Source organism: Crocodylus siamensis, chromosome 11 (genome assembly GCF_052110815.1).
Source record: "Crocodylus siamensis isolate JL-2025a chromosome 11, ASM5211081v1, whole genome shotgun sequence".
NCBI classification, from domain to species: Eukaryota; Metazoa; Chordata; order Crocodylia; family Crocodylidae; genus Crocodylus; species Crocodylus siamensis.
This window is the reverse complement of record NC_143405.1, coordinates 28055302-28077047: the sequence shown is the minus strand read 5'-3', so window position 1 is coordinate 28077047 and position 21746 is coordinate 28055302. Positions and strand designations below refer to the sequence as shown.

The window sequence follows — 21746 nt, the reverse complement described above, 5'->3', positions numbered from 1 at the left end:
GTAACCCCCAGGTCCTTTTCTGTAGAGCTGTTGCCTACCCAGTCAGTCCCCTGCTGTGCATGTACTGGTGCATGAAATTGTTCCCTCCTAAATGCTGGACTCTGCACTTGTCCTTGTTGAACCTTATGACATTTCTTTTGGCCCGATCCTCCTCTTGACTTGCTGCTCAAAAACAGGGATGAATTGGTGGGAAATGTAGTAGTGGATGACAACTTGGGCAACAGTGACCATGAGATGACTGAGGATCCTGAAGAAAGGAAGGATAGAGAGCAGCAGAGTAAGGACCCTGGACTTCAGAAAAGCAGACTTCAGCTCACTCAGGAAACTTATAGGCAGGATCCCCTGGGAAGCCAGTCTGAGGGAGAGAGCAGTCCAGGAAAGCTGGCTGTACTTTAAAGAAGCCTTACTGAGAGTGCAGGAACAAACATCATACTTTGAGGAAAACTGTCTCACCCTGGAGACACAAAAATGACAGAGTGGGATGTTGTTCCAAAAAGAAGGATTGCTGGAAAGAGATGGGATCCACCTGATGAAGAGAGGAAAGAGCATCTTTGCGGACAGGCTCATTAACCTTGCGAGGAGGGCTTTAAACTAGGTTCATCAGGGGATGGAGACCAAAGCCCTGAGGTAAGTGGGGAAGCAGGAGACCTGTAGGAAGAGCAAGAAGAAGAGGGCAATGGGGGGAGTGTTCTCATACTTCCTGAGAAATCAGGGCAATCAACTAGTTACCTTAGGTGTATGTACACAAATGCACAGAGCCTAGAGAACAAGCAGGAAGAATTGGAAGTCCTTCTTCAGTCATGGAGCTATCATGTGATTGGAATAACAGCGACTTGGTGGGCTAGCTTGCATGGCTGAAGTATTGTCATGGATGGATGCAAACTGTTCAGGAAGGGGAGAAAAGGAGGATGAGTTGCACTTCATATAAGAGAACCATATCATTGTTCAGAGCTCCTGTATGAAATGGTATAAAGGCATGTTGAAAGTTTCTGGGTTAAGGTTACTCTGGGAGAGTAACAAGGGTGATATTGTAGCAGGTGTCTGCTACAGACCACTAGAACAGGAAGAAGTGGTAGATGAGACTTTCTTCAGACAGCTAGCAGATGTTTCCCAGTCACATGGGGGACTTCAGTCACCCTGATATCTGGAAAGAAAATACAGCAGTGCAATCCAGGAAGTTTTTAGACAGTGTTGGGAACAACTTCCTGGTGCCCATGCTAGAGAGGCCAGCTAGGGGCCATGCAGTTCCTGGTGTTGTTCTTGGCATTTTTCTTGGATCTGCCAGGCCAGAAAAGTGTTTTGTAAACTCAAACAAATACTGAAGCTCACTAATCTCATCACCAGAAGCAAACTTCCTACAGCCCAAAACGCACCAAATTAATCCAGACCATGCCATTACAAGAAATGCAAAACCTGCCAACATATCTCCAGTACCCCCACAATTACCACACCCCACAACAAAACCATTACCATTCCTGGATCTTACAGCTCCACCTCCAGAAACGTTATACACCTCATCCAGTGCACCAAATGCCATAATGGAAAATACGTAGGAGAGACCGAACAACAACTGTGCACCAGAATAAATGCACATCAGAAATCTATTAATAATAAGAACACCCAATTACCAGTGGGGACACATTTCTCACAAGAAAACTACTCTCTCTCCAGTCTCTCAGGACTGATCCTCAAAGAGAATTTACAAAACACTTTTCACAGACAAGGCTACGGAACTTCACTTCATCAACCTCCTAGATGCAAAAACTCATGGACTCAATATAGACATTGGATTTATGACACACTATAACCTGCCTGACATCTGACTCCCCAGGTTCTTTTCCACTTTTACCTGCTTCCCCCCTACCCTCACCCACAGCCTGTCTCTCACCGCCTGACGCCTCAATTTACATTTTCTCTGACTGGCTTTCTTGCATGCAGACCAGCCTCTGGCTTCTTTACTATTCATTCCATCCAGAAAGAGCACACACACCAACTGTAGATGCTTCCTCAGCCTGACAAAGGGTTTTTAAACCCAAAAACTTGCTAAGATCTATTTCTCCAACTATTCAGTTGGTCTAATAAAAGATATCACATTGACCCAGAGAGCCTTGTCTGCCTTGTGTGTGTTAAGGCAGAGTGGAATGAATGCAGCAAAGATGGTAGCCTGTAAGAGGGGACCTTCCTGGTCTTGGTTAGATCTTGGCCCACCCACCTGTTTCTGGGCCAACTGCCCACCCCTCTCTCACCTGCCACACCTTGATGGAAAACTGATGCAGATGTTATGCAGGCAAGAGGCTGCCCATTTAGACCCCTGATGTGTTGGGGTGACATCCATTCTGTAACTCTGTACCTTCCCTACACTGTGGCCCATCCTTCCTTTCCTCCAGCTGTGGTCCCCTCTCTGGAACCTTTGTCTCCTCCTTAGGCCCTGGCCCCACTTTCAGGCCAGTCGGAATCCTGAGCCTTTTGCTCTGGGCATTCCTCACAGTGGGCCCCTGACCCTTTGACCTCCCCCCTTTGGGCCCTGGCCCCAGCACAGACCAGTCAAGGGTACCTCAGGTCAGATCTGAGCCACCTGCCTGTGCTCATCCTCACAACTCCACTTCAACCATTAAGCCTCAGGCCACTCAAAGATCTTACAGGTCTGGGCTTTCCCCAGCCAGGACTGTGCATGTGTGCGGTGGCTGAAGGTTATCAGGCACCCTCTACCCGCCTTTCACCAGGAAGGCTCGCAGTCCTGGCGTTTCCTGTGGCTGTCACACCACCAACAGTCCCACCAGGCCTCCCTACCCTGGCAGGGTACACTTTTACCTCATGCCCAGGACCCTGGGGCTTTCTTCTTCCCCATAGCCCCAGCCTGTATATACTTCCAAGTTCTTCCTGGCATGGGAGCTCAGCAGGGAGATATTCTTCCCCTGCTGGCTGCTGATAAACTAAACTGCCACCTCCAGCTCTGACAGCAGGGCATTAAATGGTTCTGAAAGCAAATTAAAAAAGCAAATAGGTGCAGAGTGAGGAGGGTGGCACTCACTCTGTCTGCATGTGGAACTTGGGGAACCCCAGCAGCAGGAGGTTCACCTTCAGGAACACCAGCTGCTCCACCAAACCAGGATCCAGGGAGATGCAGTGGGGTGTCACAACATCACCAGTGATGCTAAACGCCCTCTCGCTTGGAACACTGGTTGGTGGACAGGACAGGTGGCCAGATCCTGCCACACCTGACTGTGGGTTAACCAATAGGCCAAGGTGTCACAGTGCCATGTCCTCCACGAGATAGGTAGCCACCAAGGCCTCCATGCTACCTGCTGGATGGTGGGATCTGGTGCCTCTGGACCCCAACATTAAAGCCATGCCCTTGGCCCACAATAGCAGTGGCTGTGGTGGAGGAAATTGGCTTGTGGTTGAAGTACTGGCATGGGAAAGTGAATCCCCCTCTTCCATGTCCCACTGCCTCTGCCCTTCTGCCTCCCTGACTCTGTTCACCAGCACCTCCATCCAGTGATCGAAGGTTTTGCTGCTGCAGATGCTCCCCTTCACCCTTGGGTCTCACATGCCCACCAGCATGAAGACCGTACTGGACTACAATGGATCCAGCCATTTTTTTTGCCCTTCTTCAGCTGCTTCACCAGTGCCTGAACCTCTAGTGAAACGGGCTTGCCCCAGCCAGGAAGACTGATCCCCTGGAACTTCTCCATTTGATTCTCAAGCTCCTTCACTATGGGGATCACCTGGCTAAGGAGGGCATTACCAGCGCTGAGGCTTTTGGTTGCTTTGAACGGCTTGAGGACCACCAAGATCTGGGAGAGGATATCCCACTCTGTTTTGTTAAGGGGGCCACTGATCCCAATCTCCCCTACCAACGCTATCTCATGGATGGCCTTCTGTTGCTCCACCAGCCTTTTGGGTATCAGGTACGTGGAGTTCCACCAAGTCTCCACATCCTGCATGATTTTGTGCTGTGGGACGCTGAGCTCTGCCTGTTTTCCCACAGCATCTTGCCCCCCTTGATGCTCCAGTGGAAGTAGCCCTCCACCTTCCTGCATTTTGAAATGAGCTGGCTGGTAGTGGTAGTGATGGTGCCATCACTGAGAGCCCTGTCCTCCTCCAAGACGTCCCTGACTATGAGGAACAGCCTCACAGCACACATCTGCCACACAGCAGATGCCAACAAAGTTGGCATCATGCACTGCCTTGACCCCATTGTCGGTGACCATGAACCCATGGGTGAGCTCACCCCGCCCAACAAGCCACCCCTGCACCATGCGGTTCATGACCACCATAATCTCCCTTGGGACTCGTCCATCACCTCTGCTTGAAGGAGAGCCTACCGACACCCTGACTGATTGCACCAGTGCCTTGTGAGGGAGAGGTAGATGTGATCTCCACCCCAACTGCTCCAGATGTCTGAGGTGAAGTGCAAAGCTACCTGCAGCCCTGCCTTCTGCAGCTCATCCCTCAAGTACTCCCTGCATGCCTCATACAGGGAGGGCACCACCATCCTGCTAAAGGTGGTACATGTAGGCACTTGGTAGGATGAGGCCACAAACACCATGAGCTGCCTGAACCCTGGATGCTTAGCAAGGAGAAGGGCTGACCATCCAGAGTAAGCATCTCCTCAATGCTCTGGGTGACCTCACTTATCTTGGGAACATACCCTCCTTTGTCTCCATCTTTCCCTTACTGGTCCAGGGTGGCCTGCCTCTGCTTCTTGGGAATAGGAGCTTTGGAGCAAGAGAGGGACTTCTTTTTGGACACTGTCCCACTGGTGCCAGGCTGAAAAGGAACAAGGGCAAAGGGGTGCTGCCTCCTGAGATGCAGCAGCATCACCATGGTGGTGAAGTGTTTCTTATCCTTGCCCCAGCTGATCTCTTTTTGGCAGTTCTGGCAGGTAGCATACCTGGTCTTCTGCCACCTGAAATGATCCCATACTACCCACCCACTTCTGGGTTGAGAGTGGGGATCCTGCCTTATCCCCCTCCTCACCAGGCAGAGGCGCAACAGGAGGAGGAACTGAGCCACCTGCCCCCGCAACCTCCTCTGAAATGCCTTCAAGAAGAGACCTACCTGTAGGGGAACTTTGAGAAGGGTGGAGCACAAATTCAGATTCCCTCTCCTTCCCAGAATTTTCTTAGCTTTGGCAGTCGGCTCTGCTGCATCCAGATCCTGCTCCTCCACTGGCACTGGAAGGCTCAACTGAAATTGGGGTGGAGACTGTCATGCTGGTGCTGGTAGTTATTACTGGTGTTAGTTAAGGTGGTGCAGACACTGCTCCCACCTCCTTGCTCCCACTAGGAATAGAAGACATCACTGCCAGGAAAGAGTGATTGGGGGGAGGGGAACTTGCAGCTCTCCCTCTCCTTCCCCTGCCAGAAGACCTGGCACCTGCCTTTCCAGCATGCTTCATAATGTTCGGTGTGCTGAAAAGTGTGTGTGTGGCTGTAATATATGTTGTGCTTTCCTGCACAGCGATGAGACATTGTCAGGGAAAACACTGAAAAAGAGAGATTAGCTAGCGACCAAGAGGCTAGGTAGCAAGCCAGAGCCTTTCAGATGCTGCTGGTCCAAGAGAGACAGCTCACAAAAGGCACAGATCACTTCACACACAGCTGTATATGTTGTTTCTGTGTCCTCCTCCCCCCCTCCCCCCGAACACTGTAATTGGAAGGGAACTTAAGGAAAGATCACAGTCACTGGCCAGCTACAGAGCAGTCTTCCCCCCACCCCCCCCCAAACCCCTCTTCTCAGTTTCTGTTTCTTGCAAGCCTTCCGAATCTCCAAATCTTCTTCAAATCGATTCAGAGGCTTCTGTATTGATTCGGACCTTTTAATGGGTCTTCCAATTCAATTTTGATTTGGAGATTCAGCTGCCAAATTGGGCCAAATCTCTTTCGAGTTGTATTGGCTACCAAAGCTTCTCACAGCCCTACTGAACATGTGTTAATATGACCTGGACAAGGTTCTTTGGGTAAATGTAGTATCTTTTATTAGGCCAACCAAATATTGGAAGATTTGTTCTTTGCAAGCTTTTGGGCACAAACGCCCTTCTTCAGGCACAGGAAGAGTGTGTTGTTCCTTTGTATGCTCTCTTGGGTGGAATGGAAGCCAGTATGCAAAAAGCAGGTCTTTGAAAATGCAGATGGGTAGCAATGAGAATCAGAGGCCCTGTACAACAGTAAGAGTGAGACAGGTAGGCGGGGTGGGGGAAATTTGAACTGGTGATAGAATGTAGCTGGTAAAAAGCAGACAGGTTACCTGAGGTTATCAAATGGCAGGCAGGTTATGTTGTGCCATAAATCCAGTGTCTATATTTAGTCCATGATGTTTTGTATCCAGTTAGATTTATGATGTGAAGTTCTGATTGTTCTGAAATTGTCTCAATGACATACTTTGTTTCACTGTCAGATGGACTCCTCAGCTACTCACAGGATTCTTCACTATGAACAATAAGTGGCTGTCTGGTATACACAGAATGGGGAAACATGTTCATCTTGGTAGGAATCCCTCCTCATAACATCAAGAGGTCTGAAATACTGCTTGACTTGGCAATCAAAGCCCAACAGGAAGACCATCCACTACATGACAAGGTAGAAAAATACCCAATGCAGAAACGTCCCAGAAGCAGAAAATCCCTACCAGTATCCGCCAAATGCATCATAGAGGAAGCAGGAGACACCATACTGTCATCATAGCCCCAGAGAAAGTGGGAAGAGCAATGAAATAACAAACTCATCCCACTACATAACTACATACAACTACCATCTTCACCCCCTCCTAGTCATACACTCCCACGTAAGGCATGGGTAAACCTGAATCAACTGTGATCAGGCTATGGAGCCTTCAATAAAATCAAACATAAAATGGTTCTTAGGAACTCACCATCATGCCCCTGTGGCAAAGGAGGTCAGACAGCCCAGCATATACTAACTGACTACCCCCTACATCCGCCAGAGGGAGTGAACAGTCTGAAAGATTGCAGTAATATTGACAGATCTACTCTTAAATGGTTGGAGGAGTCAACTTTCTGAAGTCATACACAAGAAGAAGATGAAGTGAAGTTTGTAGGCTCATCTATGAAAGGTGTTTCGTAAATTCCCTTTGAAGATTAGAACTGAGAGATTGGAGAAAGAGTGGTTATCTTGTGAGAAGTGTGCATCCACAGGTAGTTGGGTATTTCTATCTTTGATAGATTTTTGGTGTGGATTCATTCTGGTATGCAGTTGTTGTTTGGTTTCTCCTACATATTTTCCATCTGGGCACTTATTGAACTGGATGAGATATAGTAGATTTCTGGAGGTGCAGGTATAAGATCCAGGAATAGTGATGGTTCTTTTGTAGGGTGCAGATTTTACATTTCTTGTCCCAGCATGGTCTGGATCCATTCAGTGTGCTTTGGGCCATAGGAAGTTTGCTTCTGGTAATGAGGTTGGCAAGGCTCAGTACTTATTTAAAAACTAGGATGAGTGGTTCTGGAAATAGCTCTCTAAGAATTGGGTTTTCTAGTACAGGTTGCAGTTGTCTGAGGATTTTCAACATAGGTTCCAGGGAAGGATGGTATGTCATAACTAATGGCATGCGATTAGTTGGGATTTTCTTTTTGTACTGCAGCAACTCTTCACATGGTGTGGCTTTTTCAAAAGTATGATCTGTCTCTCTGGAGGAGTGTCCTAGTTGGGTGCAAGCCCTTTTGAGATTTGTGAGGTGATGATCATGGGTAGTCTTCTCAGTGCAAATTCAGTGCTATCGGAGGACCTGGCTCTGTATTACAGCTTTTTTGGTGTGCTTAGGGTGATTGCTGGTTCTATGTATCTTGGTCTGTGGGTTTCTTGTTATATGGTGGTTTGTATTTTACCATTTTGGATACTGAGCATAGTGATTACTTGTTATAATTACTTGTTGAGCATAATGATCCAACCAGTTATGTATCCATCTTACAGCACTTGCATCTGGTCTTTATTCCTGTAGCTTATTAGTGAGAATATTGTGAGGAACAGTGTCAAAAGTCATACTAAAGTAAAGGTATATCCCATCTACTGCTCTCCCCCATTCATAGACCCTGTCTCTTTATCTTATAAAAAAAATTATGTTGGTCAAACATGACTTGCTCTTGCTGAATCCGGGCTTGCTGCCCCGATCACCTTGTTCTCCTTCTCTAGGTTCTTGAAATAGATTCTTTGAGGACTTGCTCTATGATCTTTCTAGGTATCAAGGTCAGAGTAGGCTAATTCCCTTGATCCTCCTCCTTCCCTGTCTTAAAAACTGACATTATATTTGCTCTTTTCAATCATCTACGACCCCAGAATTTCTCTAAGAAGATAGTTAATGGTTCTTAAATTACCTCAGTCAGTTCCTTTAGTACCATTGGGTGTATCCCATCCAGCTCTGTAGACCTAAACTTCTAGGTCCTCTAAGTAATCCCTAACCTGTTTTTTCCTATACTCTAGGCTGTTTGTCTCCTTCCCTATCTTTGCTCCCAACTGTACTTTTCATCTGGTAGTTGACCTTAGCCATAAAGACTGAAGTAAAAAAAGGCATTCTCAGCCTGTTATTCATCTGTAACTAAATTTCCTTCTCTGTTTAGTAACCTTCTTTGGTTTTCCTCTTACTTTTCACATATTTGTAGATTCCTTTTGTATTGCCTTTTATGTCCCTTGCCAGTTGCATCTCAAGTCAGCGTTTGGCCTTCCTGATGTTTTTCTCCCTTCATGCCCCTGGGATACTTTTATAATATTCCATAGTAATATGACCAAATATCCTTGGAAGTACCCTTTGATAAACTTACCCAATTTTACCTTAAGCGATTCAGGTTCTTTGTCTGCTCTATATGTGGCTCAGAAAACTATTTCAGCAATTCAGTCCTTGAAACCTTGTTTCCAAAGTAAAAAATCCATAACTCATTTGTAGCCATTTGATCTTGTCCCACTGGTGTTTCTCAGACTGAAATCATCTCCCATCTGAAGCACTTCAGAATGGTCCTGAATCTGTGCCGTGATGGAGCTCTGCAGCAAAGCAGAGAGACAGTTGCCCTCTTTTCCCCAACTTGTGCTGGGTACTCATTCCAGATGGAGGCTTGATCATCTACACCTCAAGAACATTTCTTAGTTATGTAAGCAACACTGTCAACTTAGGGAATGGACACCTACCATCCCTTTGCAAGTTAGTGCCTGGCTGAACAGTGTAGAGTTATGGCCTACCTGGGCGTCCTTTGCATCCTTTTCCAGCTCATCTTACAGTTGGTGAGCACCAGCATGGCAGCACATGGCACAATGACCAAGGTCCTGAGACACCTGCTCACGATGTGCTGTCTGCTCAGCATCACCAGTGCCCCCATGTCCCATCAGTAGGACTACCTGCAAATCATGTAATGGCACTTTGGGGCATCAAAAACTAATAGGATCATAAAGCCCTGAGGGCATGGGATGATAAGGAGTGGTAGCAGACCTGTTGGATGAGATGTGCCACTAGTAGATATCCCCCCCCACCCCGAGTCATGTGCTACTGCTGCTGCAGAACCTGTAACACTGCTGCAGATAGGTAGCCAGTGGTCCGTCCTTGGGGACCTATGCTTGGATGGAGGTGGGAAGAACAGCCAGCAAGTATAAAGGTGGGGGATGGGCTGGGGGGGCAGCACATTGTAGAGTGGAGGTGGGGATATAAGAATGAGTGCATAACTAGGAAATCCCTGGGATGGGGGAAGCACAGTGTAAAACCATTACTGCAGGCAACCAAAGTTGCCAACCCAATACACTTTTTCAAATAATTTGCCTTTTTTTTTTACCAACAACCAAATTTTTTAACTATGGTTGGCATTAAACCCTGAATTTGAACCTGCCCTTGTCCAGGTCCTGGCAGAAAGGTTACAATTACATTATGTAAAACATTTATTAGTAAAAAGAAAGTTTGCTTGTCAGTAAAATGCTTGTCGTTTTGAGTAAAAAAAAAAATGGTCTTGGGTTGGCAAACCTGCCTGCAGGCAACCAGCTTTGAACTGGAGGTTCTGTACTGCATACCTGCATAGGGACTCAACATACCTTCACCTCTTCTTTCTCATGAAGCTTTCCTGCGGCATTTGGATTAACCACTGGCCAAGCAGCTGCCTCATGAAAGTCAAGTACACCATTGGGACACTGTCAACAGGGGTTAGGAAGGGAAGAGATGGCAGATGGGAAAATTGGCTTGTCAGTAGCTAGGCCCATTCTGCTGCCTGGTGAGGAGGGAAGGGTGTCCTTTGGCATGGAATAGTATGGTAGCATGCCTCCACATTGATTTGATGGGTTGAAGGAACTTGTGTCCCAGGCCACCACTCCCTCACTGGATGAAAAGAGGCCCAGTACCTTCAAGGTGGAAGAGGGCTTCTTCAGACCCCAACTCAGCTGTGAAAGCAGAGCCCTGGAACTGGATTCAGAGATAGTGGCTATGGCTGAAGTGGGAGGTCGGGTGATGATGATGATGATGATGGAGTGAGTGTCACCAAACTCATGTGTTGGAAGCATTAGGGCCAGAAAGCCAGCAACAGGGAGAATGGTCAATGTCAAGACCTTTGATGCCCAAAGAAGGGGTATGAAACAACAATGGAAAGACATTCCTGGGCTGAGGTTGGCAATGTGCCTGCTGACTGGGACCTATTTCATGGCTAGGAGGAGTTCACAGAATGATATCTTGGGGAACATCAAATGGAATTAGGGTGAATTAGTGGAATTTGCAGTGCTGAATCCAGTCTGAGGTTGAACTTTGAGGACATGATAGCTTTGGGATTTATTGAAAGGTTCTCTCTATGAGATCCTCAATGGTTTTTCCCCTATCTGGTCACAGTTGTCTTTTCAGATGGTGGAGGATGGGAAGAGGGCAGTAAGTAGTTTGTCCCCTGATCAGGATCCACAGCGGAAGCCACTGGAGAGAAATCCCAATTTTTCTAGGACGTCTTTTACACTGACATCTACTGTTCCATGTCATGGAGTGCTGATAACTTGAGCTGTTTAGGGAAACTATAAATGCTCTTCTTTTGCTAGAGGAGATAGTGTCAAGGACTTTACTGCAAGGACCTTGTTAGGTTCTACTGCAGTATGGTTCAAATAAGCCTGTAGCAGCTGTTCAGCAAATACAAACTCAGTGTATGTAGCCTTTATTTATACTATCAGCCAGATGATCAGAACTGGCTGACATCTGAGGTAGTGCACAGTTAAACACAAATCCAAAGTGCATTTCTGTTCTACTCTGTTTTATACATTAGAGGTGCTTATGTTAAGCATGCATCATTGCATATTATTGCTTGCTGATTTAATGATCTTTATAATTAGCCTTTATATCTATTATAGTCAATTTTGGTTGTATCATTTTATACACTTTCTTCATGTCCAATCATGTTTGGTACCATTCACCTTCACAGTTTACAGAGCATATATTGTTTTAGGTTTGGTCATACCATCCACTGTGCTCTTACAAACTACCACAGTTTGTACTGATCCTATCCATCTCACTGTGTTCTTGAGTAGATCCCAAGTATTCTAATGCACTCTGCTGCCCTTTACCTAATGTAGGACCTTCAAGCTTTTAACTTGTCCTGGCCTGCCTTATGGCTTAAGCCAAGCCTGCCTTGGTGGGCCTTAGGGAAAGACTGTTGTGTCTGCCATGAGACCTGTGCAAGGAGTCTGGGACGTAGTATTGTTTGTGTTGTGAAAAATGCAAATTGAGGTTTTATATCTAGGTTTACCATATCATTTTTTTTTTTCACTTCTCACATGAGTGGTTATGCAAGACCCTGGAAAGGCATGGTGATGCTAGCCACTCCTGACCTGACTAGTTGGCAGAAGTGGGAGAAGGATTGGGTTGTGCCCATAGCGGTGTTTCCATCCACTGTGGCCTTTTCTCCACAGTAGCTGAAGAAGGGCAGGGTATGGATTTGGAGGAAGTGCTGTGGAGTTCTTGCTTCCTGAAAGACATGGAAGGGAATTTATCAGTGTTAATCCCTTAAAGAGCAAGAACAATAAAGTGCTAAACTGCTGATTAATGAATGATCTGATAACTGTCACTTAAGTCCACAAACAGTCAGGAATGGGCAACTGAAGTTTCCAAAGAGATCCCTATCATTTCCCCAAAAGTTCAGTTTAATCATCCCCCCCTTTCAGCACACATTACTCTATTGTCATTCAGGAGATTGTTAATCTACCTGGCAACAGTCCCATGCATATGTGCTAAAATTTAGCACACAACTAGCATAACATTTCATATGAGCACCCCTCACAAATTCTGAGGACAGGGAGTCTCCTCTCTTGGGTAAGCCTCTCTACCTAGTCAGCACCCTACTTCCTCACTGGTGGTTTACAAAGGGAATCTCAACCTTTTATTACAAAGGGAATATTCAAAGCAAATATTCCCTCTCTTCAGCTTCATGTACCCTGAAACCACGTCTTTCCTGGAGGAGAGGAAGGGGGTGAGGGGGAAAAAAAGGAGAGGATATATATGATATCATCCATGTTCTCAATAAATGATTACAGTGTTGGGACCCCAAACCTCAGAGGCAGCTTTATGATGCTGGGGGAGGGTGGGTCTGTATGTGTGGGTGGGGTGGGAAACACCAGTACTCTCACATTTAATGGTTATGGCAGGAGCAGGCTCAGCAGGAATAGAAGTGCAGTTGGCAAGAATGTGGGGGAGGATAGTTGACTGTGAGGACAAGGCAAGATCTTGTGTGAGGTTGTGGAGATAGACTGGGTTGGGTTATATTGGTGGTGTTGGAGCTGCTATGTTGGCCTTAGGTTTCACCCTAGAGTTGCCAACATAGCTGGTCTTTGTTGAGTCGTCTCCCACTGAAATCCATGACATCTCCCTGTAGTAAGTGTAAATAAATTTCTAAATACCTGAGATCTGACTGTCATTTCAGGCCTCTTTATATCACACTTCCAGAACCTTTGGACTGATACCCAGGAGAGCCCCAGTGACTTGAATTAAGCACTACACAAACACAGCAATCACAATGTGTGATCAGGGGATTTATTTTGTAATGGGCTATCATTAATAAGAACACTTGCCACATTCGTAAAGAGCTCTCACAGTTAGTTAATTTCTAATTTCTACAGTTATGGTTTATAAGATTAGTATAGATCATCCCGAGAAGAGTTCTTTTTAAAAATTACAGCATGTAGTAAGACTTGATTTACTTACACAACATTGTTGTTTAATGTCTGTATGTGACTCACATCAGCCAGAGATATAACAATAAACCCTCTTTGGAAAAAATAGTATTGTGCTTAGGAATTTGGACACATTCTAACTATAAATATGACAGCAACAGAATTTGGATTTATTTTTAAACACTCCAAAATTGGTGGGTCTAGTTCTCTGTTGACCGTCAGTTGCTTATATTAGGATGTCTATATCTGCACTCTAACATGTTCTAATTAATCAAGGCTGCTCCACATGCTGATTAGAACACTCTAGCATCACCGCAGCATCACATGTATGAGCCCCCATGGGTTTCAAAATAGTCACTGGGGCACTTTAACTAAAGCTCATTGAATGAGCCTTAATTAAAGCATCCCACAACCATTTTTAAATGCCCAGGAGCTTAATGCATGTGACACTGTAATGTTTTAACTGGAGTAGCTCTCCAGGAGCTGCTGTATTTAAAACGCCCCACCCTGAGCACATATATAGGTACCCTTAGTATCAAAATAGTGCTCTGAATAGGTAAATGTTTGTAGGAAATATCAGACAATGGATATTTGGATCCTGTGGAGGTCTGTCTGTATGAGATTTAAGTTCAAATCATGTACAATTCTATAAGTTTATATAGTGTAGGAATTATGCTAACGCATTTAGTTAGCCTTTACATTTTAAAAAAAAACCCACAACTTTATTCAGTTTACACTGATGAGACCACCGCATTTATATCCAACAGGTAAATACGTTTATCGGTTATTTTCCCTAGATGAAATATCATCTTCTGGAGGGAGGGAGAGGCAGTGAATTTTTTTTGTTTTTATTTTAAAGGAAAAGTGCTCCTGAATTAAGAGGGTTTTGTGTTTGTTTGGTTTCTGTGTGGGGGAGGTTAATTAGCTAGTTCAGGACTAAATTTTCATGTTTGCGTAGTTACATGAAGGAACTTCAGTTGGACTTATTTTTGTAACCCATTTCTAGATCAAAGCACAATTTAAAATGCCTGAGCTAAAACAAGAATATTTAACTTCAAAAGAACATAGTAACACTTGTTTTTTTTTCCATCTGCTTTTGGTTAAGTTAACTTGACCATGTTACAGTTATTGCAGCTAATGTATATGAAGGGAAAAAGTTAGTTGACCTCTGCATTATTGGTATAGGTTTCTGTGTTTTTTAAAATGGTTTTGGACTAAAATTGTAGCAGATCCTTTTCAAAATAACTTGTCAGTCTTTGTATAAAAACAGTTTTAACCTGGGGGTAACCAAAATTTGATTTTTCTGTTTCCACATTCACTTTTGTCTTCTGTACCACTTTTTGTCCAAATGTGCCAAAGCTATCAGCAAACCTTAATTTGCACCTCAGAAACGTATTGCAAAATTCTGGTGTTATTCCCCGCTAGCTTAGGGACAAACTGTAACAAGTGAAGATACCACTTTCCCAAAGGAAGGTAAAATAATGTCAGCATTGCTGATTGCTACATCTTTGTTTTTGCTACAACTCTGTCAGCTTCTTTCTTCTGTACCACTTGGGTTATACTGCATACAATCTGAAAAGCTAAATACTTTTTCTGTTTGCATTGCAGTTTATAAAACTTGCTGCTTTGTTTTCACAGAAATCAGAAATGGTTTGTGATGATCCTCCAAAGAAAATTAAAACTCAAGAATCTGCCAAGAACCAGCAGTGGCAAGAGGAAGGGAATGGTCTTGCAAATACCCTTGAGCACATTGTGGGACAGTTAGATGTTCTTACCCAGGTATGAAATCTTTTTATAGGCTCATAATGATAATGGGCTATTTCTTGTCATCAGATAAGTTGCAGTTGTTTTGAAATGGCTCCATAAAATAAAATAATAAAATCTGAACGATCCTCTAAATCAGTAGTTCCATTGGCCATCTGAAGTCCAGTCTCATTTTGCTTTTATTTTTTTTATTCCATGTGCAGAGTATGTCTGCACAGCAATCTGCAATATATTATAGGGATATGTGAGCTAGGTTGGGTATCTGAAGTCATCTAGTCACAACAGCACCCAAGAAGCAAGGCAAACCACTACATGTAGATGTGCTACTGCATGCTGCACTGGTAAGACTGCTGCCGGTGCTAAAGCTAAGTCATTTAAAGCAGTGGTTGGCAACCTTTGTAAGCCACAGGCCAGAACAACCCAGCTTTGATATGATGTCAGCTGGATGGCTTTCATGGTGTGTCAACAGTGGGTGGGATGGTGGGGAAAGATGTTGCCTTCCCCTTGTGCCAGGCCCAGGGAATTAGGAGTTCTGCCTCCACTGCCGCAGTTTCTCCCAGCACCATGCTTCCCATCTGTAGCACAGGCATAGCTTCCTGTTGATGGGGAGCTATGCTGGGACTGGGCAGCTTCCAGTTGGTTCTGCAGTACCTTCACTTCTCCCTGTCCCCATCTCCCACCAGTACAGTAAACCTAGCTAGAAGCAGCTTGGCCCCAACCCAGCTCCTCACTGGCTGGAAGCTGCATCCACACTGCAGGGAGAAGGGCACAGGTGAAGACCTACAGCTGCACAGGCTGGATCCAGCCCATGGGCCATATGTTGCTGACCCCTGATTTAAAGTAAATGAATAAGTGCTCCAGTCTTCAGAGTAAACAGTCCCTGTTCAAATCTCCCAGTTTCTGCTGCTTATTTTTGTTCCCTGGCATTCCCTATGTCTCTAAGACAGGGGTGCTTAATCTCCAGGCCACAGGCCAAATCTGGCCCCTGGCACCATGTTATCCAGGCTGCAAAGCTCCCCATGGAGCCTGCAGGGAGCCCTGTGGACTATGGCCCTGAGTGCTAGACCAAGTGTGTAGAGAAGTTCAGGGCCTGACCCTGTGTGTGGGGGCAGTGCAGGGCCTCTGGAGCCCGATCCCAACCAGGTGGAGGCAGTGCAGGTTCCTGCGTCTTTATCCTATCACGTGGGGGCGGTTTGGCCCTGATCTGGCTTGTGCACTGGCTCTGTGCCATTTATCTGGCCTGTGGGACCAAAACCGAGCACTGCTACTTTAAAACATACTCCTTCCATGCATATGTATTCCCTACCCTTGCGCTATCTTTTTTTAAGTATTTTTTTTTTCTGAACCACATCACTTTACCCAGAAGCAGAAGGTACAACTCTTGCTTCCACTACTCAGTATACTACTTTAACTCCAGCCACAACTATTTAACGTAGTCTTAACATGCCATTTTCCTTGTTAACTTGTTTAAATATCACCAGTCTAAACATTACAAACACTTCCCAAAATAAATTTAAACTTTCCACTTAAATGATTCCAACCAGTAACAGGCACACAACACAGCATAGTTAAACAGAACCAGCAACTAAACATCTATATTTTTTCAACATAACATCATTTAATTTTTTCATTTTGAAAATAGTGTTCAAACATTTCCCATGGTTACTGTTAAACTTATGCATTGTATAGAAGTGGGAGGAAAAAGGCATGTATTATGGCTGGTGAATGTTGGTGCGGTAACACAATAGACCAATTCATCTTTATAAGTGGGAAATACTAGGTGAGACTAATTAATTTGCAGCTTTCTGACTTTTTCAGTTATTCAACTTGATGTGCACTGGAGCATCCTTTTATGTTTTTATGAGGGAGGGCTATAAAATAGTTGTGTACATGTGTTAATACATCATGTGAAAAGAAAGCACATTTAAATAGTTCTTAGATATTATCAAATATCTGCTTTATAATATCAGACATGAATAAAATGCTTGGGCTTATGTGGATTTTAATACTACTATATACTTCACCAGTAAGGATTGCATTTCAAACCTAATTCATATCTGAGTTCTGATTATTTGCAGAGTTTTTGTTTATGGTATCTTTTATTGAACCAGCTATATAGTTCGGAGAATGTTGGACAAGCTTTAGGGTCTTTGTCTTTTGTACGTTTCCTGGACCATATGGAGTCAAGCAGTACTCCTACTAGTACATCTAGTAGTTGGTCTGTAATCATGCTATATGAGCTGTACAGCTGCTAATGTGAGAAAAATATTGTAGCATATACTGGGTGAAATTCTGTTTTCCCTTTGTGCATCCAAATGGCACCTTTCTTGCTGCATAAGTGATTTTTAGATATGTGCAGGTAATGACTCTGTTTCTCCTACATAGTGGTGTCTAAGCTGAGCACACTCAGTAAGCTATGCACACATGACCATTTTGGATGTGCGAGTGCATTTGGGTCCTGAAAACGTAGCCAGCCTTAACTAATGTGTGTTAGATGGGTGTTCTCTAACACTTTCAAAGTTGACCCCATGGACAGCCACAAGAGGAAAGTCTGTGGGGTCAAAAGGAAGAAAACAAGGTAGAGTGTGTGGTCTACCGAGATGAGGGCTGTTTGAGAAAGAAGGCCCTGGCTTGCCCTCAGTAGGGCAGAAACATCCCCACTGCGCTGCTCTCCATCCATTTTATTTAATGGCTGTTAAATATAGTAACCACTCAGGTATTCATGCTAGAACATAGGAGACTCCTCTTCCTCCTCTCTTCATTCTCCCCACCCCCTTTTTTTCTCAGATTCATGCTTCAGAAATATAACTGTAGATAATAGTAAGGATAAGTTAGAACATCAAGAGTGCCAAACAAATAGTATGAGCAGTAATGAGAAGCTAAGCAAGAACAAAATTTATAAGTGCCTCAAATGCCAGAAACCTAAAAAAATAAGATGGATGAGCTAGAATGTCTGGTGTTAAATGCCTATTATGTTAAAATCACCGTTTAAGAGACTTGGTGAAAGGATGGTATTCAATGGAATTCTGTTCTAACATTACAAAATATATAGGAAGGAGAGAGGAGGATATACAGGTAGATGAGTGGCGCTGTATGTTAACGATAATGTAGATCGAGGGTTGGCAACGATTTCGGCAGAGTGACAAAAAACCACGGAACCTCAACTTGTAAGATGTTGGTGTGCCAGGAGCGGATTGACACAATGGGCCCAATACTTGTTGTGGCTGCACAGTCCTGGCCCCTTCCCTACTGCTCACCCTGAGGCATGTGTGCACGTGCCACCAGCAACAAGTCGGGCTGAGGCTTCATGGATCGAGGTGCAGCATCTTGTAGCTTCCCCACTGCCTGCTGCGAGCAGCCCAGGTTCAATGGCTGGCAGCAGGGGCCTGCCCACGTCTTGGGCCAATTGTGGTATGCTGGAAAAAATGGGTTCATATGCCACGCTCTGGTATGTGCGCTAGGGGCTGCTTATCCTTGGTGTAAATAGTAATAGCATAAAAATCTTATCTGAAAGAGAAACTACCATAAAATCCCTGTGGGTAGAAATTCCATACTTGAATAAAAAGAAATAGTACTAGGATTATACTGCTGACCACCTGATCAGGAAGGTGATTATGAAATGCTCAGAGAGATTGGAGAATCTGCTAAAATGGGATGAGCAAAACTAATGATAGAGTTAAGCTTTCCACATACAGATTAGATAAATACCTCATCAGGGCAAGATGTAAAAATAACATTTCTGGGTATAATTAATAACTGCTGTCTAGAATATCTCTTCTTGGAACCCACAAAAGGAGAAGCAAATCTAGACTTAATCTGAAATACTACACAGGACCTGATTCAAGAGGTATCTCTTGGTGAGCCTGTCTTTAATAGTGACCATAAGATAATCACATTCAACATTTGAGCAGGAGGAAGTAAACCAAAAATGTCCACCACACTAATATGCAGCTTTAGTAAGGGAAATTACCCAAAAATGAGGAAGTCAGAAAGAAGTTTAAAGGTGCAATCAAAACTATAAAAAGCCTGCAGTCAGCTTGGAAGCTGTTTAAAAATTAACGGGTTCCAAGAAAGGTATATGTCACAAACCAAAAAGGGTTACCAGACAAACAATTAAAACTCCTACATGGTTCAATAGCAAAGTTAAAGAGGCCATTTGAAGAAAAAAGGCATCCTTCAAAAAAAATGGAAGACATGCCCAAATGAGAAAAACAGGGAAACTCACAAACTCTGGAAGGTCAAGTGTTAAAGCAAAATAAGGAAGGCCAAAAATAATTTGAGGAGTGTCTAGCAAAAGGTGCTAAAGTTAATGATAAGATCTATTTTTTAAATACATCAAAAGCAAGAAGCCAGCTAGAGAATCAGTGGAACCAGTAGAAGACTAGGGTGGAAAAGGTGTACTTGAAGACTGCCACAGGAGGTGATGGAGGAAGATAATATAGCCAGGTTTAAACAGGAACTGCATAAAGTTGTGGATGTTAGATCTATCAATGGTTATTGAACAGAATGGTTGGAGACTCTGGCATTTCTAAGACAATAAATGGTGAGTGCCAGGGAATAGGAGATGGGTCATAGGGAATAAGGGATAGATCACTCTACAGATATCTGGTTTGAAGCTCTCCCTATATAGCATCCACTTTTACCACTGTTGGAGACAGGATGCTGGGCTAGATGGACTATTGGGTCAGACCCAATATGGCATTTCTTATGATCTTACATTCAAGTAAACATGGACTTGCCTGGCCAGTAAACAGCATATTGATCATGCTTAGTGTATGCCAAGGGTGTTTGTCCCCAGCCCATGAACTGAATCTTACTCATGAGACCTTGTCATCTAGCCTGCAAGCCTCCCCATGGAGCTATGGCTGAGCGAGCAGGGCAGTATTAATTGCTGCTACCCTATTGCCAAATTTCTAAACTCATGGAGAGCCCCATGACTAGATAGCACAGTCCTACATACTAGATGGAGTGCACAGGTTGAGGTCAAGGTGGCGTGGGGCCGAATCTGAGCAGTACTGGGCCAAGGCAAGTTAGCGTGAGGCCAGTCCAAGGACAGAAGGTTGGGCACTGGACGTGTGTGTGGGTATGGTAGAGATGAGGGTGTATGGGTGCATGTGTGGGGAGGTATAGATGTGTGTATGGGGTGTGGGTATATGTGGATGTGTGTGGGGGGGTGTGGGTATGGTGGGATGTTTAGTTTGGGTGTGTAGCAGAGTGTTGTGTGGGTATGATGGGGTGTGGATAGGTTGGGTGTGCATGTGTGGGGGGTTTTCTTCCCCCACCTGGCTTCCCCCCTGCCCACTTTTTGTGACATGGCTGAGCCCAGCCCCTCTGCAGGCAGAGGGAGGGGGAGGGAGATCAGTGCTACCTGCCTGGCTGGCAGCATGCTGAAAAGGGTGGGAAAGCAGCTGCTGCAGGTGGACAGCAAGAGAAGCCCCTGCGAGAGGGGAGAGCGGGGCAGAAAGCTGAGCCTGGCACCGCTGGCGCTCTTGGTCTCTGTCCCACACCTTCCCAATGGGCTGCAACCAAGCCCACGCTGGCTTCTGTTGCTGCTTCCATCCTATGTGCTTGTCCAGCAGGGCTGCACCAAGTCGATGCTGGCCCCTGCTGCTGCTCCTGCCCCACCTGCCTGTTCTGTACCTGCCTGATGGGGCTTTGTGAGCAGCCAAGCTCCTTCATGTCCCCTCCCCATCCACACACTCTCCTGCCCAGCCACGCATGAGCAGGACAGAAGCGAGCTGCAGGCAGAACCCACCCCACTCTCCTCAACACTGTTACTTCCCCTCCTTACCTGCTGCCCAGAGGACTGCAGCAGGGACAGGAGGCAGAGTCACTGGAGGCTGGGGAAGCGCAGCAGTTCCCTGGGCAGTAGCCCTGCCCGGAAGCTGTGCCTCCTGGCCGGGGCTGATGCCCTCCAGCAGAGGAGGCTGGAAGCACAGCAGGCACAGCCCTAGATGGGAGCAGGTGAAATTCAGCCCCATACAGAGTGCAGCAGGGGCAGCCACCGGTGGAGTCGGATACAATTAACTGGTGGGTGCCTGCCTGCGGGCCAAATCTGGCCTGCAGGCTGTATTTTTTGCCCACCCGTGCAGTGAACCAGGGGAGATGGTTATGTAAGTTGATAAGTTAGAACATTTGAGGATAAAATTGGATAAGTCCAAAAAGATATTAACTGTAGGTAGTTTTGTTAATTTTTTCTGACTCTGTTTTTATACCAGTACTAAATTACTCTGTTTCAATTTGCTGTGTATTTAGGACAACCTGAACAATAGTGCATTAACTATAATGCCCATCCCAGTATAGTTACTTGAAATGTGTACTCCTAACTGGGATAATTCTTGAACTTCACAAGTACTATCACTGTGATTGCACAAAATCATAGAGATTTAGGCAGGATGGATCCAAGGAGAGCATTCGGGCTGTAATTGTATCCCCCTTTAGCTGCACAGTGAACTCTCTGAACTCACAGGCTTGGCAATGCTGGTTCTGCCTGCAGGAGCTGCTTTGGTGTGGCTCTAGGACCCTGGGTGTGAACATCAGTGCTTACTCCTCCTTTTCACCTGCTGTTCCCTAAAGAAGAGGGCACTGCACTCTAATGTTTGTCTAAGTCTATCCTAAGCATATAGTTAGTCTGATAAAAGATACCACCCACAATCATTTTAAAGTTTGGTTAAATTTAAAATTCCATTAGAGTTTAATCTGCTCTCAAGAGTAAAGGTGTTAAGTGCATCTTCCTCTTGCACTGGTTATGTGGATGTTGGACTGCAACATGGAATGGAAAGCAGGCTCTGCAAAGCAAGCATTCCCCGCCCCCTTTTATGCAGGTATATAAAAACTAGGGGAGGACCCTGGGTG

The 21746-nt window shown here is 45.1% G+C and overlaps 1 protein-coding gene across 3 annotated transcripts in view; it reads left to right on the top strand.

Moving 5' to 3' along the window:
• The window catches only part of POC1A (POC1 centriolar protein A), a 104878-nt gene that overhangs the window by 70927 nt on the left and 12205 nt on the right, over nt 1-21746 (top strand). For all 3 annotated transcript variants that reach the window (XM_090021938.1, XM_090021939.1, XM_090021941.1), the window contains exon 10: nt 14766-14906. In XM_090021938.1, coding sequence (XP_089878064.1) covers nt 14766-14906 — 141 coding nt within the window. The remainder of the gene's footprint in view (nt 1-14765; nt 14907-21746) is intronic.